This window comes from Ailuropoda melanoleuca, chromosome 10 (genome assembly GCF_002007445.2).
Source record: "Ailuropoda melanoleuca isolate Jingjing chromosome 10, ASM200744v2, whole genome shotgun sequence".
NCBI lineage: Eukaryota > Metazoa > Chordata > Mammalia > Carnivora > Ursidae > Ailuropoda > Ailuropoda melanoleuca.
This window is the reverse complement of record NC_048227.1, coordinates 55,080,291-55,100,546: the sequence shown is the minus strand read 5'-3', so window position 1 is coordinate 55,100,546 and position 20,256 is coordinate 55,080,291. Positions and strand designations below refer to the sequence as shown.

General features: G+C 33.7%; 1 protein-coding gene across 3 annotated transcripts in view; it reads left to right on the top strand.

Moving 5' to 3' along the window:
- HACE1 (HECT domain and ankyrin repeat containing E3 ubiquitin protein ligase 1) overlaps window positions 1-20,026 on the top strand; it is a 103,941-nt gene extending 83,915 nt beyond the window's left edge. For all 3 annotated transcript variants that reach the window (XM_019797279.2, XM_002917046.4, XM_019797280.2), the window contains 5 exons: window positions 552-683; window positions 7,974-8,072; window positions 8,351-8,421; window positions 16,324-16,437; window positions 16,975-20,026. In XM_019797279.2, coding sequence (XP_019652838.1) covers window positions 552-683; window positions 7,974-8,072; window positions 8,351-8,421; window positions 16,324-16,437; window positions 16,975-17,077 — 519 coding nt within the window. In that variant the 3' untranslated portion in view covers window positions 17,078-20,026. The remainder of the gene's footprint in view (window positions 1-551; window positions 684-7,973; window positions 8,073-8,350; window positions 8,422-16,323; window positions 16,438-16,974) is intronic.
- Window positions 20,027-20,256: the final 230 nt, after the last annotated feature.

Genomic DNA, 20,256 nt, shown 5'->3' with positions numbered 1-20,256 from the left:
TTAAGTCAAGGTAGAGTTGTTTTGTTTTGTTTTGTTTTGTTTTTTTAGGGAGGGAAAGAGGTGCTTAACTGACTGAGCCACCCAGGCACCCCTCACTGTAGGATTTTGAGCAGGGGTGATGTGATCTGAATTATATGTGAAGTTACATATAAAATATATTTTTATATATTTAAAAAAATCACTTGGTGGTATGGAAGAAGCAGTACAGGGCAAAAATGGAAACTGGGACATGACATGTTACAGTAATCCAGGTGAAGATAATGATGATGCTAGAAGTGGATGGAGATGGTGAGACGGGTCAGATGGAGAATGTTTTTTAGAGGTAGTTCTGATAGCACTCACTGATACAGCATGTGAGAAAAATCATGGGTGATTGATTCCTAGGATTTTGGCCTAAGTAGCTTAGTGATTTATGGGTTTACTGAGATATTTGAATAATGGTGTCAACTAATTGCAGACCTTTACCTCTTAATGAGAAATGATTATATCAATAGTACCTGAAGTATGTGAAATTGAAAAAAAAATCATCACTTTTTTTTTTTTTTTAATAGGCAGAGTATGTCCAGCTTGTTACTGAACTTCGAATGACAAGAGCCATTCAGCCTCAGATCAATGCTTTTTTACAGGGCTTTCATATGTTCATTCCACCTTCCCTCATACAGCTTTTCGATGAATATGAATTGGTAAGGAAAAACATCAGTTCATTTGTGGTTACAAAACAACACAAAACTCCACTTGCTGTAATTTGGAAATAATTTTGGAGTACTATGATGAATAAAATAATGTATAATAAGACATTATGGTTTAATGTTCATGTTTATAGATTTTTACAAGATTTGTGATTGTGCTTCTCTTAAGCTTAATAATCAGAATAATGATTCCTTAGTGTGAAATGGGGTGAGGTGGTGATAAACAAAAATGGAGTACATTTTCAAAGTATTTTACATGGGAGATGTTGAAGGCCAGTCTTCTCAAAAGCAGTATTCATATTACAGTTAACCCTTGAACAACACATGTTTGAACTGTGTGGGTTCAAACTTAAACACGGATGTTTTATAGCATAGCACTGTAAATTTTCTCTCTTCCTTTTGATTTTTTTTTTTCTTTTAAGGATTTTATTTGAGAGAGAGAGAGCACGTAGGCACAAGAAGCGCACTTGCGAGTTGGAGAAGGAGCAGAGGGGGAGGGAGAAGGAAGAGGGGAAAGAACTCAGGCAGAGTCCACACCAAGTGTAGAGCCCCGTGTGGGGTTTGATCTCACAATCCTGAGATCGTGACCTGAGCTCAAACCAAGAGTCAGACACTGAACCAACGGAGCCACCCAGATGCTCCTTCCTTTTGATTTTCTTAATAATATTTTCTTTTCTCTAGTTTACTTCATTTTAAGAATAGATATGTGTAATACATATACAAAATATATGCTTATTGTTTATGTTATCATTAAGGCCTCTGGTCAACAGTAGGCTACTAATAGTTAAGTTTTGGGGGAATTCAAATGTGGATTTTGACTACAAGAGGTCAGAGTCCCTAACCCCTGCATTGTTCAAGCAAGAATCAACTGTACTTCTGAATTTTTTATTTGATCATATGAGGTACAAGATAATGATACTAACTTCTTTTCATTCCGAAAAGAAGAATTAGAGGGTTTTTCTTATTATATTTGTTTAATTTTCTCTAGCTTCTTATTTTACCGTATATATAATTTTATCATTTTCCACTTTAAACCTATGTGGAGTCTTCTCTTCATTGGCTGCAAGTTTATAGTAAATGTTTTGCTCTTTTAATTTGCCTGCCTTTTACTTTGACCTAACAGGATTTCTAATTGCATATGCTTTATGTTTGCATTTTCTCTCATATCCTTCTCTCTTATGATTGGTAATCAATTATTTTCAAACTTTTTGAGTTGTTTAACTCCTTAATTAAGCACAGTATTTTTTTTTAAAGATTTTATTTATTTATTTGAGAGGCAGAGAGAGTAAGCGATAGAGCACATGAGCAGAGGCAGAGGGAGAGGGGGAAAAGCAGACTCCCCACTGAGCCGAGAGCCCAACACAGGGCTTGATCCTGGGACCCTGGGATCATGACCTGAGCTGAAGGCAGACGCTTAACTGACTGAGCCACCCAGGTGCCCCCACAGTGTTTAAATAGAGTATAGAGTATAACTGATTTTTTATTTAAAAAATTAAAATTTAGAATAGTAAATTTTAGATTAATGGAAAAGTATCCTTTGGTTTTTATTCTTTCCCATAAAATTAGTTTTACCATATGCTTTCCCCCTTACTATATGAATAAGTACACTGGTTTATACCTTTTAATTTTACATATATGCCAGTATTTTTCGTTTATCGTTCATAGTATATCTTAGTATAGTAGAGAATAAAATTTGCGAGTTAATTTTGAAGTCCATTGTGACTTGGTTTCATTAAATGTCAGTTTTGAGGGTTTTTTTTTTTTTGCTTGCATTTTTTGGTTTAAGATTAATGGTTTTGTTTAGTATAGACTTACCTAGTTTTTGCATAGCAGTAAGTTATTTTTAGCATTTAAAAATGGAGGAGTACTTATGAACTATTATTAAATATGACTGAGATCTGACTTTTTTTGTACTGTACATATATTAAATTGGCCTTGTGAAGTTCAAAACAGAATTTTACATTATTTTCTGGACCTATTTGTAAAAAATAGCAACAAAGTAAATAATTGACAAAAACTTTGCCCCCTAATTTACTGATACTGCTAAGTTTTATGAAACTTAGTGATTTACAATGTACATAGAAAAAAGTATATGCATCATAAATATATAGTTTGATGAATTTTTACAAACTGAACACATTCATAAAACTGGCACCCAGAGAAGTCCTAGCACCCCAGATGTCCACTCCTGTCCTCTTCCAGTCACTATCCCTCTTCATAGGAAACCACTTTTCTGACTTTTTTTTTCCATTAACATTATTTTATTAATTTTCTTGTTTTTACATTTATTTAAATTCAATTAATTATATAGGTAGAGTTCAGTGATTCATCAGTCTTATATTTTTTCTTTAAGATTTTATTAATTTATTTTTTAGAGAGAACCTGAGAATGGGGAGGGGCAGAGGCAGAGGGAGAGAGAGAATTTCCAGCAGACTCCCTGCTGAGCACGGAGCCCAACATGGGGCACCATTTCACTACCCTGAGATCTTGACCTGATCCAAAATCATGAGTCCTACACTTAATGGACTGAGTGACCCAGGCTTCCCCTTCTGACTTCTAAAAATACCATAGATTAGGTTTCCCATTTTTGAACTTAATGTAAATGGAATAGTCACATAGAATATATCCGCCTTCTTTAGCTCAACTTTTTGTGAGAATTGTACTTATTATTGCATGAAGTTGTAATTTGTTCATTTTTATTGCTTTATAGTATTTCATTGTGTCAATTTATGTATGTATATAAATATATACATATATAGAGAGAGAGAAGTCTATTCTGTTGTCGATGAACATTTGGTGGGAACTTTTCAGTTTTGGGTTATTTGAAATAGTGCTATTATAAACATTCTGGTACATGTCTTTAGGAGGGTTTATGTATGTGTTCTTAAAGTGGAATTGCTGGAACATAGGATGTGCATTTATTCCATTACAGTAGATATTTGCAAATAGTTCAAGTGGTGTGTCAGTTTATATTTCCACCAGTAGGTATGAGAGTTCTGGGTATTCCATATCTTCATTAGCACTTGATATTGTCTGTCTTTTTCATTTTACAATTTTTGTGGATCACTAGTGGTGTTTCGTTTCCCTAATGACTAAAGAGGTTGAGTGTGTTTTTGTGTTCACTGGCCACTTGTACTCTGTTTTTAAAGTGTTTGCTCAAGTAATTTGTCCATTTTTCTATTGTGTTTTCTGGTTCTTTGTTACTGATTTATAGGATTCTTTATAGGAGTGTTTGCTAGTTATCTATATTGCGAATATCTTCTTCTCTGGTATCTTTTAGTGAATAAAAGTTTTTAGTTTTAATACAATTCAGTTTATCACTTGTTTTTTTCTTTTTGTAATGAATGGATCTTTTTTGTGTCCTTTTTACGTTTAAGAACCTGTCTCTTATTCCAAGGTCATGAAGATGTTTCCCCATGTTTTCTTCTAAAAGCTTTATTCCTTTATCTTTCATATGTAGGTCTGCTACTGTTAAGTTTTCAGTTGTGGTTTTTATTAGAAGTTAGGTCAGGATTCCTCATCTGTCTTGGACTCTGCCTTTACTACGTTGAGCTGATTTGGATGGAGGATATGGGAAGAGCAGTGTTGTCAGCACGATCCTGATTTATGCAGTGATGAAAATTATTATTAAAAATGCAGTATTTGCCAGGCACTGTATGTCTTCACTTTTAATATTTTCACAACGGACCTCTGATATAAGTATTATTATTCCCATTTTACAGATGAGGAAAACTAATCCAAAAAAGGTACAGAACTTCCTCCTGTTCGTAGAATATGTGTTAGAGCCAGACTGGGAACCCATGTTCTGTGACCTAGAGCCTGGTCTGTCTTCATCAGTATTGCCAAACTGCCTCTCAGAGGCATAAGTTATAAATGGGACTATGTTTTAGAACCTTCTGTATGACTTTATGTCTTTCATAGGAAAGGGCTATGCTACACTGTGATAGGAAACTATTTTAAAAAGTTGGCACAGGGGCGCCTGGGTGGCACAGCGGTTAAGCGTCTGCCTTCGGCTCAGGGCGTGATCCCGGCGTTATGGGATCGAGCCCCACGTCAGGCTCCTCTGCTATGAGCCTGCTTCTTCCTCTCCCACTCCCCCTGCTTGTGTTCCCTCTCTCTCTGGCTGTCTCTATCTCTGTCGAATAAATAAAATCTTTAAAAAAAAAAAAAAAAAAAGTTGGCACAGACATCTAAGCTAGGTATGCATCTGGTATTAACACATTGAGCCATATGAATACTAGGTAAGCTAATGGCTACAAACATTTGCATGACTCAATCGCTGGCCATTTGTATGGGATATATACTTTAACCCATTTCCAGCAAACTAATTCATTTATTTTGTCATATTTTTAAAAAACAATAAATTATTGATCGGGACTTGAAATCTTGCTGTATATTCTTTTTATTGTGGAATTCCCATTTCATCTACTTTTTTTTTTTTTAAGATTTTATTTATATATTTGACAGAGAAAGAGCTAGCGAGAGAGGGAACACAAGCAGGGGGAGTGGGAGAGGAAGAAGCAGGCTCATAGCGGAGGACCCTGATGTGGGGCTCGATCCCATAACGCTGGGATCACACCCTGAGCCAAAGGCAGACGCTTAACTGCTGTGCCACCCAGGCGCCCCATTTCATCTACTTTTTTTTTCATCAGTGTAATAATTTTTTTTTTTGCCCAGGTGTTAAGTGGCATAATAAAGATCTTTCATCCTCTTCACAAAACTCATAATAATATAATATTCATGAAATGCTTCAAATTTCTTGAGAGAATATAGTCTCAGTCATTTTTATTGATAATTATTAATAATGAAAGCATACTTAATATTATTAAAAGCTTATCTTCAGTTTAGAAGGGAAGAGGATTAAACTCTCATGGCTTCTAAGAAATGTGTAAAATTCATCCCCACTCCCTTTTGGCAGATCTGTATCAGTGTCTTGCCAAGGAACAGAATTTCCCCAGATGGCTCAAATCGAAACTTTAACAAAGGGGCTATTACGGAGGTGTGGCAGTGTTAAGAATAACAAGATTATGGTGAGGCATTCAAAGACTAGCAACAGTGGAAAGCTTTATCATCCCTAGAATTGAAGAGAAAGGTGGAGGAATTACAGTAGTCCCCCCCCTTATCAAGAGGGAATATGTTCCAACACCCCCAGCAGGTGCCTGAAACCATGGATAGTACCAAATCTTGTATATATTTTTCCTAAATATACATACCTAGGGTAAAGTTTAATTTACAAATTAGGCACAGTAAGAGATTAGCAACAATAACTAATAATATAGTAGCTAGTAATATTTATAACAACAATAATTGTAACAGTATACTCTAATAAAAGTTATGTGAATGTGGTCTCTCAAAATATCTTATTGTGTGGTGCTCACCCTTGTTCTTGTGATGATATCAGATAAAATATCTATGTGATGAGGTGAAGTGAGGGGAATGACATAGGTATCATGAGTTAGTGTTAGGCTACTATTGACTTTCTGACAGTGTGTCAGAAGGGAGATCATCTGCTTCTGGACCACAGTTGACCACAGTAACTGAGACCACAGAAAGCAAAATTGTGGGTAGGTGTCGGGGGCTTTTGTACTGCGAGGACCCTGTGAGAGCCTGAAGTACCAATGAGGGGCAACCTCAGACTAGCTATAGTTGAGGATACATGGCCACTGCAAAGTGGGAGCAGAAAATATCCTCACGTCCAGAATGCTTCCTGTTTCCCGGTGAATGAGCCCAGCCTAAAGCTGATAGGCAAGAGAGCCAGTCTGTGAGAATTGGCCTCCTGAGGCACAGAAAAGTGCAAAGAATGATGGAGAATATATTTGGATTGTTAAAATGGAGACTAATCAGAATGTCCATCTAGTAAAAGTATTTCATAAAACTATGGATAGGAGGACTAAAATACACCCTAGACCAGCAGTTCTCAAACTTTTTGGTTTTAGGACACCTTTATAACAAAAGGTTTTGTTTATGTGGGTTTTATTACTTGATATTTACTGTATTTGAAATTAAAACAAAAATGTAAAATATTTTCTTGATGTAGAAATAACAGTCCATTACATATAAATAACATTTAAAAATTGAAAATTGCATTTTCCAGAATAAAGCTAAAAATAGTGGGAAGAGTGGCATTGTTTTACATTTTTGTAGGTTATTTAATATCTAGTTAATAGAAGACAGCTAGGTTCTCATATCTGCTTCTGTGTAGTCAGTTGTAACATGTTGTTTGCTTGAACTAAATGAAGAAAATCCAGCCTCAGATATGTTGGAAAAGGGAGAACCTTGTAGACTCTGAATAGATCTTAGAAACCCCAAGAGTTGTCATATCCCACCTCTTGGCCTTCATTAATTTTCTTCAGCGCATACCTCTGTACTAGTCAGATGTATGTATGAGTAGTTGGTATAGGAGACATGATTTTGAACCACATTGTATCTATGTCTGTGACAACAAACTGCTGATCTGGCTTGTCAGTATTTAGTTAAGTGTAGTATAGTCATTGCCTTATCTGACTGTACAAACACATCCAGTTGTGAGATATGGGCTCATTGAGCCATCTGGACAAGCTCTTTCCATGTTCTCTTTTCTCTTGGAAAACATAATGTTAAATATTTTTGACATTCTTAATTTCATTTTTATTTATTTGGTTAATATTTTGTTTGATGATCTTCACATAAGAAAAAGATGACTACCAAAAGTCATTAGGAAATTACATTTTTTTTTTCTCACACTGGGGAATGTTGGCTTTAGGGGATCCAAATCATTCCAAAATCGAGTTCTCTGGGGGCCTGAGTCTGTTCTGTTTTTTTTTAAAATAATAACTATTTTTATTATATTACCTCTTTTTATTATATTACTCCTTTTTCCTAGTAATTAGAGTTTCTCAATGATCTTTTCCTTTTGCTTAACCCAGGATTTATTCAGGTCGTTGTTGTCACTTTCATGTTGAGCATATGGTCTCTTTAGAATTTAACAATTCCTAAAACAAAAGCATAAACCAAAAATAACATTCATAAAATTGTCGTAAACTTGTTGGCTATGTGTTTATGTATTTGTCTCTTCTTATGTTTTAATGAAATTGTATCAATGTGTAGACATTTCCACATCTCAGCAATATTTGAGATTATCAGTATGAAGAGTTCTCTCCCATGTAGTACTTGTTATTGATGATGTGCAGAAACTGTCACAAAAATAAATCAGTTTTACATGGGATTAGTTTCTAATTAAGGCAAATTTATAATAGCTTTTTTTCCCAATGAAGATTAATGAAGTACTTTTCTTCTTCCCCAAAGGAGCTACTGCTTTCTGGCATGCCAGAAATTGATGTGAGCGATTGGATAAGAAATACAGAATACACAAGTGGCTATGAAAGAGAAGATCCAGTTATTCAGGTAAAATCTCTCTAGAGCTTAGAATGAAGTTAAGTTTGCCATTTAATTTTATAAGCTTTTCAGCACTATTGGATGAAAACCTACATTAATTAACAAAGTAAAATTTTTCCCTAAACTCTTCTCCTGGGAATATTGCATATGAAAGCTTTGTATGAAAGCATTTTTGATAAATGAGTTTCATAGAATAAAATATGCTTTATGAATATTACATATTTCTCGGGTATTAAGAAGTCTACAATTACTCTGAAATATGAATTAAGTTTTTATGTTGTTGTTAGTGGTTCTGGGAAGTTGTGGAAGACATTACTCCAGAGGAGAGAGTTCTTCTCTTGCAGTTTGTTACTGGCAGGTAAGAAGTGTTTTTATGCTAATGTGGAAAGAATTTAATGTGTTGCCGTTTTGATGGCTTAAACAACCAAAATGCGTTATTACTTTGAATTATCAGTTTCCACCTCCCTTTCCATTTTTTTAGGTATTAAGCAAAGATTTATTAGCCATTAAAGATAAAACATATGGTAATGCTCAACAAATGTTTATTTAATGTATATTAATGTATAAAAAATAAACTTCCAATCAGGACAATCAGTATATATATTGTATTTTATAATTTGGTAATTTTTTCATTGTGTAGGTAAGTCAATGGTAGTGCCAAATTTTTAATATTTGTGTGTTGCTGGACAACACACACACACACACACACACACACACACACACCACATGTAATATCCATACTCAGCAGTTTTTCTCCAGTTCTTACCAATTTTTTTTAAGATTTTATTTATTTGAGAGAGTGTGCTCGCATGTTCGCTCACAAGTCGAAGAGGGGCAGAGGGAGAGGAAAAGAATCCCAAGTGCACACTGCACTGAGTGCGGAGCGTGTTGTGGGGCTTGGTCCCACAACTCTGACTGAGATCATGACCTGAGTGGAAACTAAGAGTTGAAAGCGTAACAACTGAGCCACCCAAGTGCCCCTCTTACTAGATTTTAAAGTCTCAAGATTCATGGCCTAAAAAATAATTCGTTATACCGCACATCTTTGCAAAGTTCACTTTTGGACTGATTAAAGATGATTTTAACCTTCTTTAACTTATATTTCTGAAAGATGTTTAAAAAAAATCTGATTTTCATTTGTGGCGTCTTAGAATTTCATCTGTGCCCTCCTCTTAATGGAAATACAGTTCATATGTTCCATTATAAATGTACATGGTTCTTCTAGGAAAGTTGGAACACACATAAAATTAGAACAAATAAAGAACAACACTCCCTGCCAGCAGTAACTACTATAAACAATTTGGTGTATTTACTTCTCTATTTTTTCTATGTTAAAAATTGTGAGTGTGTATCTCTATAAAATATATATGTAATTAAAGTTGTCTATATTCTTATTTTAAAAGTAGTCCATAACCATTACAGAAAATTTGGAAAAGGAAGAATATAGATAGAAGAAAATGAAAATCCATTAATTCCACTATTTAGAGATAATTCTTTAACATTTTGCTTCATTTTCTAAGTCCTTTAACTATATAATTAGAAAAATAGTTGGAGTCACACTATAAATCTAACTTTAAAAAATAAATAAAACATGAGTATTCATTCAGGTTACCTGACTAGCTCAGTTGGGAAAGCATGAGACTTGATCTTGGGGTTGTAAATTTGAGTCCCATGTTGTGTGTAAAGATTACTTAAATATAAAATCTTAAAAAAAGAGAGAATATGAATATTAACAGATTATAGACTAAAGAAACCTTGTTTTAGTGTTGTATTTTGGTTTTTTTGGCTTCTTAGTGCCAAGAAATAGCCAGATTTGAGTAACTTAATGAAAAGAATTAGAAAATATATATTCTATGTAGGAGGATTAGACAATTTCAATAAAAAAAATCACTTCTAATCTCCGTGCCTGAGATTCCAGAATTTTTCCCACATACATAAATTTTTACTTTTTTTTTTTTTTTTAAGTTTTATTTAAGTAATCTCTACATCCAACCTGGGGCTCCAACTCACGACCCCAAGAAGAGTCACATGCTTCTCCGACGGAGCCAGCCAGGTGCCCCATAAGTTTTTACTTTTTAAATACATTGCTCCTCTTTTATAACTTTTGAATTTAGCTATATATATTTAAAATTGTTCCATTTTATAGATCTCATTTTTTCATGGCTATCTGTTCTTCAGTTTATGGACCTCCCTTAATTGGTATTGTCCATCATTGCTAAATTTTCCTGTTTATGAATAATGCTGAACAAATAAGAAATTCTTGCACTTATACACTTGTGGGCCAGTTTGATTCTTTATATAGAAAAAATTCTTAGAAGGGAAATTTTTGGATATGAAAGTATATAAATTTTTATAACCTGATAAATATTGTTCATTTAACCTTCAGAAAGATACCAGTTTTCGTATCAACAAGGAAGAAGAGGGCCTGTTCCTTTTACTGTATCAGCACAGGATGTAATCATTTTTTTTTTAAAGATTTTATTTATTTATTTGAGAGACAGCATGAGAGAGAGCGTGAGCACAAGCAGGGGGGAGGGGCAAAGAGGCAGGCTTCCCAGCGAGCAGGCCCGATGCAGACTTGATCCCAGGACTCTGAGATCATGACCTGAGCCAAAGGCAGATCCTTAACCAACTGCGCCACTAAGGTGCCCTCATTTCTATTTTTATATAATTTTTTATTTATGTAATTTTTATATGAATTGCCTATCTTAATTTTTATGCATTCTATTATCATTTATTTATTTATTTTTAAAGATTTATTTATTTGAGAGAGCGCTGGGGGGTGGGGGTGGAGTAGGAGAAGGAGAGAATCCCAAGCAGACTCCCCACTGAACACAGAGCCAGACACAGGGCTTGATCTCATGACCCAGAGATATGACATGAGCTGAAATCAAGAGCCAGATGCTTAACCGACTGAGGCACCCAGGTACCCCTATCTTCATTTTTAAAAATTCAGTTCTAAGTGTTCTTTATGTAGGACATTAACTCTGCAGATACTTTCCCAGTTTATCATTTGCCTTTTAACTTCATTAAGTTAAATATACAGATTTCCATGTAATTTAAATTATAAATTTACTTTATAAAGTTTATAAAACCGAAATATTAATTTTGTCAGTTGATGATTAGTACTTTTCTTTGTGATTTTTATAAATCCTTCCCCACCCCCAAGATTTTATATATATGTTTATCTGCATTTTTTTTCCTGTAACTTTTTATAGTTCCTGTTTTTACTTTCCATTTTTAAGCCATCTGGATTTTATTTTGGTTTATGTATTGAGGTAGGGCTCTTATTATTTTTCTAAATGATTTATATCTAAACACCATTTAGTGGATTATTATATCTCCACCACCATGATTTGGTTGGTATGAGTCTTTAAAGTGCATATAACAATTACAATTACTCAAGTTCTCTGGTACTAAAAATGTTTGTTAAGTTGCTGCTCTTGTAGAATGAAAAGCTTGTATTAGTAATACGGAGTGCATCTCCCAGGTCAACATATAGTGATTGTTAGCAGGACTGAAAAGAATTGCGCTGTTTATTATTTAACTGGTCATGAAGTGTAGCTTGTGAATCCATTTAAACTGAGGTGAGGGATGTGAGTAAAAAAAGAAGCCAAGGAAACTAAGGGGAACAACACAGAGCTAAGCTTCACCATCATGCTGAAGAAGCCACCTTTTAACGCTTAAGTCTACAGAGTCCTTGGTTTGAATTAAGGCTGAGTAAATTTTAATTTTTTTAAACCTTAACTTTCATTTAATTATACTTAAGTATAGCATTTGCCATTCTAAACTTAGTGTGTATTTTTTATTCAATACCCCTTCTGATTATCTGTTTACATTTAGATATTAAAATATCTCCTTCCATGTCCATAGTTTAGTACAACCTTATTGAAAAGTCCATTGTGTTCCAGTTATTAGAACCAAGAATCAATGCAAAAAGTAAATTCTAAATATTTTTTGGTGTAACATTATTTTCTTGGTCTATAAGACTGTCTTAATTAAATGACTTACTCTTGTTTCATTACCCTTTAAGAATAATGAAAATCAGACTTGATGATTTCTTTGTGTATAAAATATAAATATGTCATTTTTATTGACTGTAATTTTACATTGTATAATCCAAGTGTCATAATATTCAACCAAAGACCATTTCATTTATTTTTCTCATACATCCTTTTTTTTTTTTTTAAAGATTTTATTTATTTATTTGACAGAGATAGAGACAGCCAGCGAGAGAGGGAACACAAGCAGGGGAAGTGGGAGAGGAAGAAGCAGGCTTCCAGCGGAGGAGCCTGATGTGGGGCTTGATCCCAGAACGCTGGGATCATGCCCTGAGCCGAAGGCAGACGCCTAACAACTGAGCCACCCAGGCACCCCAATTTTTCTCATACATCCTTAAGCTTGATGAGCCATGATCTTAGCATAAGAGTCACTGATTATTTAAGTACGGGGCCCAGTCATATTTGTTTGTAGTTTAGAAGAGGAATAAAGTTTCAGAGATTGTAAATATCAGTTTACAGTGTAATTTTAATTTAGATCTTAAAATTGGGAAATCCTCTGATTTTTAAGCTTATTTTTCAAAATTTAGTTACACAAAAAACATTAGATCGTTCATTCTGTTGTTGAAATAGTGTGTATTAATTTGTGTAAGAATCAGCGTCATATCTCATTTTCTCATCCTGATAAAGTGGTGTGCTTACTTTTAAATTCTATATCTACAGGAAATTGAGAACAGCTTGGCTTTTTATCCCTTTTCATTCTTGGTTGCCTTTAATTTTTAAGGCAAAGGTTGATATACATAGACTAATGTTGAATTTTATTTCAGTTTACAAACATGCCCAGGCCTTCTTTAGCTGTTCTTTTGCCCTAAGTAGGAATTGCTCATGCATTAGTGTTTATTAACAAGATTTTTAATATTCACTTGGATTTCTAAGGTAAGCTGAGGCATTTCATCAGTAAAGCATTTAATAGCAACCAAACAACTTCCCAGCTATAGAAGAAAACTCCTCCTTTTTAGAGATTTATTTATATTGGTTTGTTATTTTTTCCCCTGTAAATGTATTCATATCATTTATGATTTTAAACAGAAAAACCTGGTGCATTTTTCCACAGTTTTTATAGCGTATATTGCAGAAAATACATAACATTTAACATTTTAACCATTGCTAAGTACAATTCTGTGACATTAAGTACATTCACATTGTTGTGCAACCATCACCACCATCCAACTCCCAAACTTTTTTTATCTTCCTCAGCTGAAACCGTACCAGTTAAACACTAACTCTTCATACTCCCTCCCTCTAGCCCTAGGCAACCATGATTCTATTTTGTCTCTATGAATTTGACTACTCTAAGTACTTCATGTAAATGGAACCATGCATCATTTGTTGTTTTGTGACTGGCTTATTTCACTCAGCATAGTGTCCTCAAGGTTCATCCACATTGTAGCATATGTCAGAATTTCCTTCCTTTTTAAGGCTAAATAATCCACTGTATGTATATACAACATTTTGCTTATTCCTTCTTCCATGGATGATCACTTGAGTTGCTTCCACCTTTTGGCTGCTATGAACATGGATGTAAAATAATCTTTTTTAGTCTCTGTTTTCAATTATTTGGGCTATATACTGTAATTCTCTGTTTATTTTTTGAGAAACAGCCATACTGTTTTCCACAGCTGATGTAAATTTTACTTTCCCACAAGCAATGCATAGGGGTTCCAATTTCTGCATATCGTTTCCAGTACTTGTTATTTTCTGGCTTTTTGTTTGTTCTTAATTTTTGATTTTTCTTTAAAATGGTCATCCTAGGGGTGCCTGGGTGGCTCAGTCGGTTAAGCATCCAACTCTTGATTTCGGTTCAGGTCATGATCTCAGGGTTGTGAGATCAAGCCCCATGTTGGATTCCATGCTCAATGGGGAGTCTGCTTGAGATTCTCTCTCCCCCTCCCTTTGCCTCTCTCCCTGCACTCACACTCTCTCTAAAATAAATAAATAAATCTTTTAAAAAAGTTTTTAAAAAAAGGGTCATCCTAATGTGTATGAAATGGTGTGTGGTTGTGGTTTTGGTTTACAGTTCCCTAATACTAGTAATGTTGATTGAGAATCTTTTTATATGCTTATAAGGTGTTTATGTATCTTCTTTGGAGAAATGTCTATTCGGGTCCTTTCCCTATTTTTAAGTTGGGTTTTTGTTGTTTTTGTTGAGTTGTAGAAGTTCTGTTTATTTTCTGGATATTGATTCCTTATCAGATATAAATCTGACTTGAAAATATTTTCTCCCATTCTATGGGCTGCCTTCTCATTCTGTTGATGGTGTCCTTTGGTGGACAAGTTTTTAATTTTGATGAAGTCCAGTTTATCTGTTTTTCTTTTGTTGCCTGTACTTTTGGTGTCATATCTAAGAAATCATTGCCAAATTCAGTGTCTAAGAATTTTGTAGTTTTAGTTCATGTTTTCATCTTTGATTCATTTTGAGTTAATTTTTATGTATGGTATTAGGTGAGAATTCAACTCCATTTTTCAGTAGTGTGGATATCCAGCTTTCCCAGCACAGTTTGTTGAAAAGACTGTTCTTTCCCCATTGAATGTTAGACTGTAGTTGAAATTGGCCATATATGTAAGGTTTTATTTGGGATATTCTGTTCCATTTCTACGTGTCTGTCTTTATGCCAGTGCTACATTGTTCTGATAACCATAGCTTTGTATTTTAAGTTTTGGAATCAGGAACTGTGAAACCTCCAACTTTATTCTTTTTCAAGATTGTTTTGGCTATTTAAGTATTTCAACAGTTGTCTTTTGTTTTGTTTGTTGTTTTTTTAATGAACTGAATTATGCTTTCTGCTAAGAATCCTACGGTAGAAAACATTTCTAAGACTAGTCAGACTTCTGCCTTTGAGTATATCTTTAGTACTTATACATTAAATGTTTTGTTTTGTTTTGTTTGGTCATCATTCTTATTTACCTAAAAAGGACTGTAGCATCTCAATTTAAAAACAAAATGTTTTAATCACGATACATACAAAAGCTAATTTGAAATAATGTCTTTCAAGTGTGAACGATAGAATTTAGGAAGTTGTAATTATATTCTCTGTAGCCATGTACCCAAGATTAAATTTTCTGGTACTGTGTATGCATTTTGTTAGGGTTTTTGAATTTGAATGTGGTCTTGTTATGTTTTTGTTAGGTGACATTAAAAAAGAAATACATCTGATATTTTGAATCTTTGGAACAGAAATGTAAAGAATATTCTAGTTTTCCCACAGCAAAAAACAAAACAAAACAAAAATCCTTTCACCTGTTGGGGAGGAAAAATTTTCCTTTACCTTTTAAAGTTATTCTGCTTGGTCTAAAAATTAAATTGACATGGACAGATTAACAAGAAGAAAACATTTAATTCATATGTTTTGGAGCTCATAGAAGTATGAGTCTCAGAGAAGTGACCAAAGTAAGCAAGATTTACACCTTTTAGACAGAAAAAATACATTTTTGAGGAATTGGAAAAACAAAGAAGTTTGTGCTTGGGGTAGGAAATTGGTGAAGAAGTAATGAGGTTTGTTTCTATAGCCTTCTCAGCCCTGAATTCCCTATCTCTGGTCATAGGATGTTTCTTTACCTTCTGATACAGGGTGAGTACCTTTCACATGGGAGATTTATTCCCTGCTTTCAGGGAGACAGGAAGGTTAAAGTATCCTTTTTGCACTGGTTATTTTTAATTTAAAATAATCAGTATGCCTAAGTGGCATATTAGGGGATCGCCTGCCCTGAACCCTATCAGACCTAGATATTTTTCACATATAGGGTAATCAAATGTTTGGATTATGTCTAAGAGCCTCTCTATTGCTTGAATTAATCAAGCAAAGATTCATGTATTTGGCAAATATCTAATGAAAGTCTGTTAGATGCCAGTCATTTTGCTAACCCCAGGAGTACAAATGCAAATATGACACATTTAGGTCCTCAAATTAGTCCCAGTTGAGTAGGGAGAGACACATAGAAGAAAATAATTGCACATGCAGTATGTGCAATGGCCAATTGAAAGCATAGTATGGCTTATAGAAATGTGGAGGAGGGTCTCCATGGAAGCTTGCTAACTGGCCACAAAGCATCTTTTAATAATGAGCTGAAGTTTTGCAGAACCAAAAATGTTACCTTGCCAGTGCCCTATAGTTGAATATATTCTTACTCTAAATTATAATTTGAACTATATCTGTCACAAAGATTTTCATTTCATGATTACAACTTAAGATATGAACTCTTAGTTCCAGGGTCCCACATGGTGGATTTGCTAATATCATGGGTGGAAGTGGATTGCAAAACTTTACAATTGCTGCTGTGCCATATACTCCAAATCTCCTACCAACTTCAAGCACATGGTATGTTAAATTGTTTATTTAAGTGCATTGTGAATTGTCTTGATTAATTTTGAACGATTAAAGGTCTAACTACTGTACTGCTGCATTGAGAGGAAAATCTCAACAGTAATCTTTTTTCCACATTTTGGAATCACTATAAATAAGTACCAACATAATCCCTTGTCTCTCCCTTTTTTGGTAGGGAAAATATTTGATGAAACTACCTATAATTTAATTGAACGTAGTTCAAGTATCACTGAGGTTAATACTGTCATAAGTATCACCGAGTTATACCATCACTTCAGACTAAATTCCCTTATTGCTTATTTATTTTATACTGAAAGGAACTTATTTTCTTCCACTTCATTTGCATGCTAAAGGAAACTGCAATGCAGCAGTTTTTTTTCTTTTTAAATACTACTTCAGGGTTTTCCAATTTGAATGCAAATTTGAGAGGGGGGTTTTATGTTAATTTTGAGTAGCGTTTTCACTGCTGGACAAAATAATCAGAAATTTCATAGATTTCCTATTTAATGGTGGTATATTTTTCTTTTAAAGCATCAACATGCTCAAGTTACCTGAATACCCAAGTAAAGAAATACTCAAGGACAGACTTCTTGTGGCGTTACATTGTGGCAGCTATGGTTACACAATGGCATAAAGAAGTCTGGAAAATTCATCTGATTACTGATGCGCAATTCAGAGTGGCAGAAATAATTTAGGAAACTGTCAACAGAAAAGGAGCCTAAATGCAGCCCTTAGGCAGGGCTGATGTTTAAAATTCATAAAGGATCACGCTTTCTACCCTCCCTTCCCGTTTGCCTTTTATGTTTTCTGTTTGTGATACAATTAGAAAATATAAAATAACAGTAGTCTTCAATTTAAAAAATGTTAATTGAAAGTAGTAGAAATTGTCCTTTTTCATATTTCTTTACTCTTATCCAAGATTGTGTTAAGGCCAAATCTTATTCTACATTCCGCCTCTACTATGTAACTGTCTTGTTAAAAGGGTGTTTTCTCTTTATTTTCCTATGTATTAAATTATATTAGGACACCCAGCCTGGTATGTTCTGTTGCATGTAAAGTGCCGTTTATATTTTGGAAAACTATTGTATAGAATGGATTAATTTAGATTGTGTATAAAGCCACAAATACGTATTTTCCCATATTGAATCTATATTGCAATGATGTTTTTTAGCTTTTTAATATTTTAATATATAATATAAAGTTTAGACTGATGTGACTAACAGCTGATGAAATGACATTTAATTTATATATTAAAGCTTATATTGTATGAATTATTTGTATCTTTCAATGGTCAGTTTTCCATATACGTATTGTGGTTTCAAAGTTTTTCTTATGCTCTATTTTAATTTATATTTTAGGTAAAATTAAATATAATATTTTACCACTTTCTTTTTATTACTTTTGTTTTATCTGTGAGTTCTGATAACACATTTGAAGAAGCAGTCCAATGTGCAGATTACAATTTATGTAATTTTTTTATTCTTGTTTGTTTCTCATGATTAAAATGTTGAGATAAATGACATACCTAATACAGAGCTTTGGGTTTTTAAATTTTGGGGTGATCTAATCAGTTTTCTTTTCAAAGGACATACTAGAGTCATTACAGCATACCTTTTAAGGGGAAGTAGGAACACTCACATATTTAGAAGTGCTAACAGAGGAACTTGTAATGTCTAGGACTTTGCCTTTGGAAACTAAAAGTACACTCTCCAGTGGCATCAATGTTGGTAAAATGATTCATGCAGATTTTTTTCTATGAGTAGCTGGTCATATTTTCAATATATGTTGAAAGCTTGGTTACATTATAAAGTAGCTTCTTTAATATATGTATTTTTGGGCCTCTTTTGTTATTGCAGGTATATATATATTATATTATATTTCATATATATTTACTTATATAGAATATATATTTATATTATATATATTTATATATTATATATATAAAAAGAAAGCATTTCTGAACAAATTAATATTAAAACTATAGGAATTCTTTAAAAATGACAGCTTTAAAATTAAGACTCAGATGCATGTTTATAATAAATGAAGCTAATAATTTTTAAAATTTGACTTTAAAAATTCATTTGTATAAGATGTTGTTGCCCTCTGAGTTTTCAAATAGGCAGCTGACCTCTTTAATTAACATTGCTTATAATTTAAAATTTATAAACATTTATTTCATACATGCTTATAATCATACAATGCATTGGGCTTTGTCAAACTGGTCCTTTTGCAAGTATTTATGTAGAAGAGATAATGAAATACTAAAAATTTCATGTTATTTTACCCCTGAATTTGAATTTTTTTTTTGATACAGATTTAGCAACTTCAGGGTTTATTTTTTTTTATGTTGCTTTATTTTTTAACTATAAGAATGTAGTTAATATAAACTATTTTATATGGATTAAAAATACTATTTAAGCGAGAGGCAGCAAGTCTTTTTAATAAACTCTATTCCCACAATTTCTTATGTAAGTTGGTGGGATATAGAATGCAAAGTAGTATAGAAAAATTACTAGAGATGTTTATCCCCTTTGGGTAAAAGGTTGTTCTCATAGGAAAATGACTCTGCCCTTAAAACATATAGTGGTTCCATATAATGGAGAAAACAGAGGAATGCCACACTCTATAGGAATAAAAATGTAGGGCAAAGGACCATAATGTAGGAAACTGATTAATAAAAACATCTGGACAAGAGTAGAATAAACTGTTCACATAGTTTGAGGGAACAGTGACCACGTAGTTAATAAAATCTTCTAGTTTGTCCAGATATAAAATGTAATCTAAGGAAATCCCAGCTTTAAAACAGTATGCTAAATGCAGCCTAAAGCCATGACAGTCTTTGTTGGTTGGATATGGGGACAGAAATGAAAGCTTTAAAGTGTAGGACACAATTTGGAGGCCCGGTAGATGGTTTCCACTCACAGTTTTGTTTGTCGTGCCAATTCTAAAATTCTAAAATGAGTTGTCAACATTTAAAAAATCTGGAGGTTTCATGCAGAAGTCTAGATTTTAGGCTTTTGAGAGACCAAGACACTAACAATATTGATTCCTAGAAGGCATAGTTGGCTGCCATTGAGGAGAAAACACTTCTTTCAGTGACTGAATATTCATGCTTTTCAGTTTACCATCTTCTTTACCCCATCCTGCCTCCCTCATTTGTGGTAACTTCTTGGCCATTGATAGCATTGGAATTTGCTTTAAAGAATCTTTTGATCAGAAATGTTCCCTTGGGGGGCACCTGGGTGGCACAGCGGTTAAGCGTCTGCCTTCGGCTCAGGGCGTGATCCCGGTGTTATGGGATCCAGCCCCACATCAGGCTCCTCCACTATGAGCCTGCTTCTTCCTCTCCCACTCCCCGCTTGTGTTCCCTCTCTCACTGGCTGTCTCTATCTCTGTCAAATAAATAAATAAAATCTTAAAAAAAAAAAATGTTCCCTTGGAGTATAAATTGGTTAACAAATTCTTTGGAAGGCAATTTGGCAATCTCAGATTTTTTTAAATGTACACATATTCTTTTACTCAACAATTCTAAGAATTTATCTCATGGATAATCTTGTTCATGTACATAAAGATATTTGTACAAGAATGTTCCCTGAAGCCTTGTTTGTTATAGAAACTGGAAATAATTTAAATGTCTATCAGTAAGGGGTTACTAATAAATTACAGCCATCAGTAGAATATTAAATAGTATTTACAAATAATAAAATGGATTTACACATACTAATATGTAAATGTTTCTAAAGTATGTTAAGTGAAGTAAGGTGTATAGAAGAGTGATTAGTGTATAAATACAATATACGTGGGGCAGTTTTA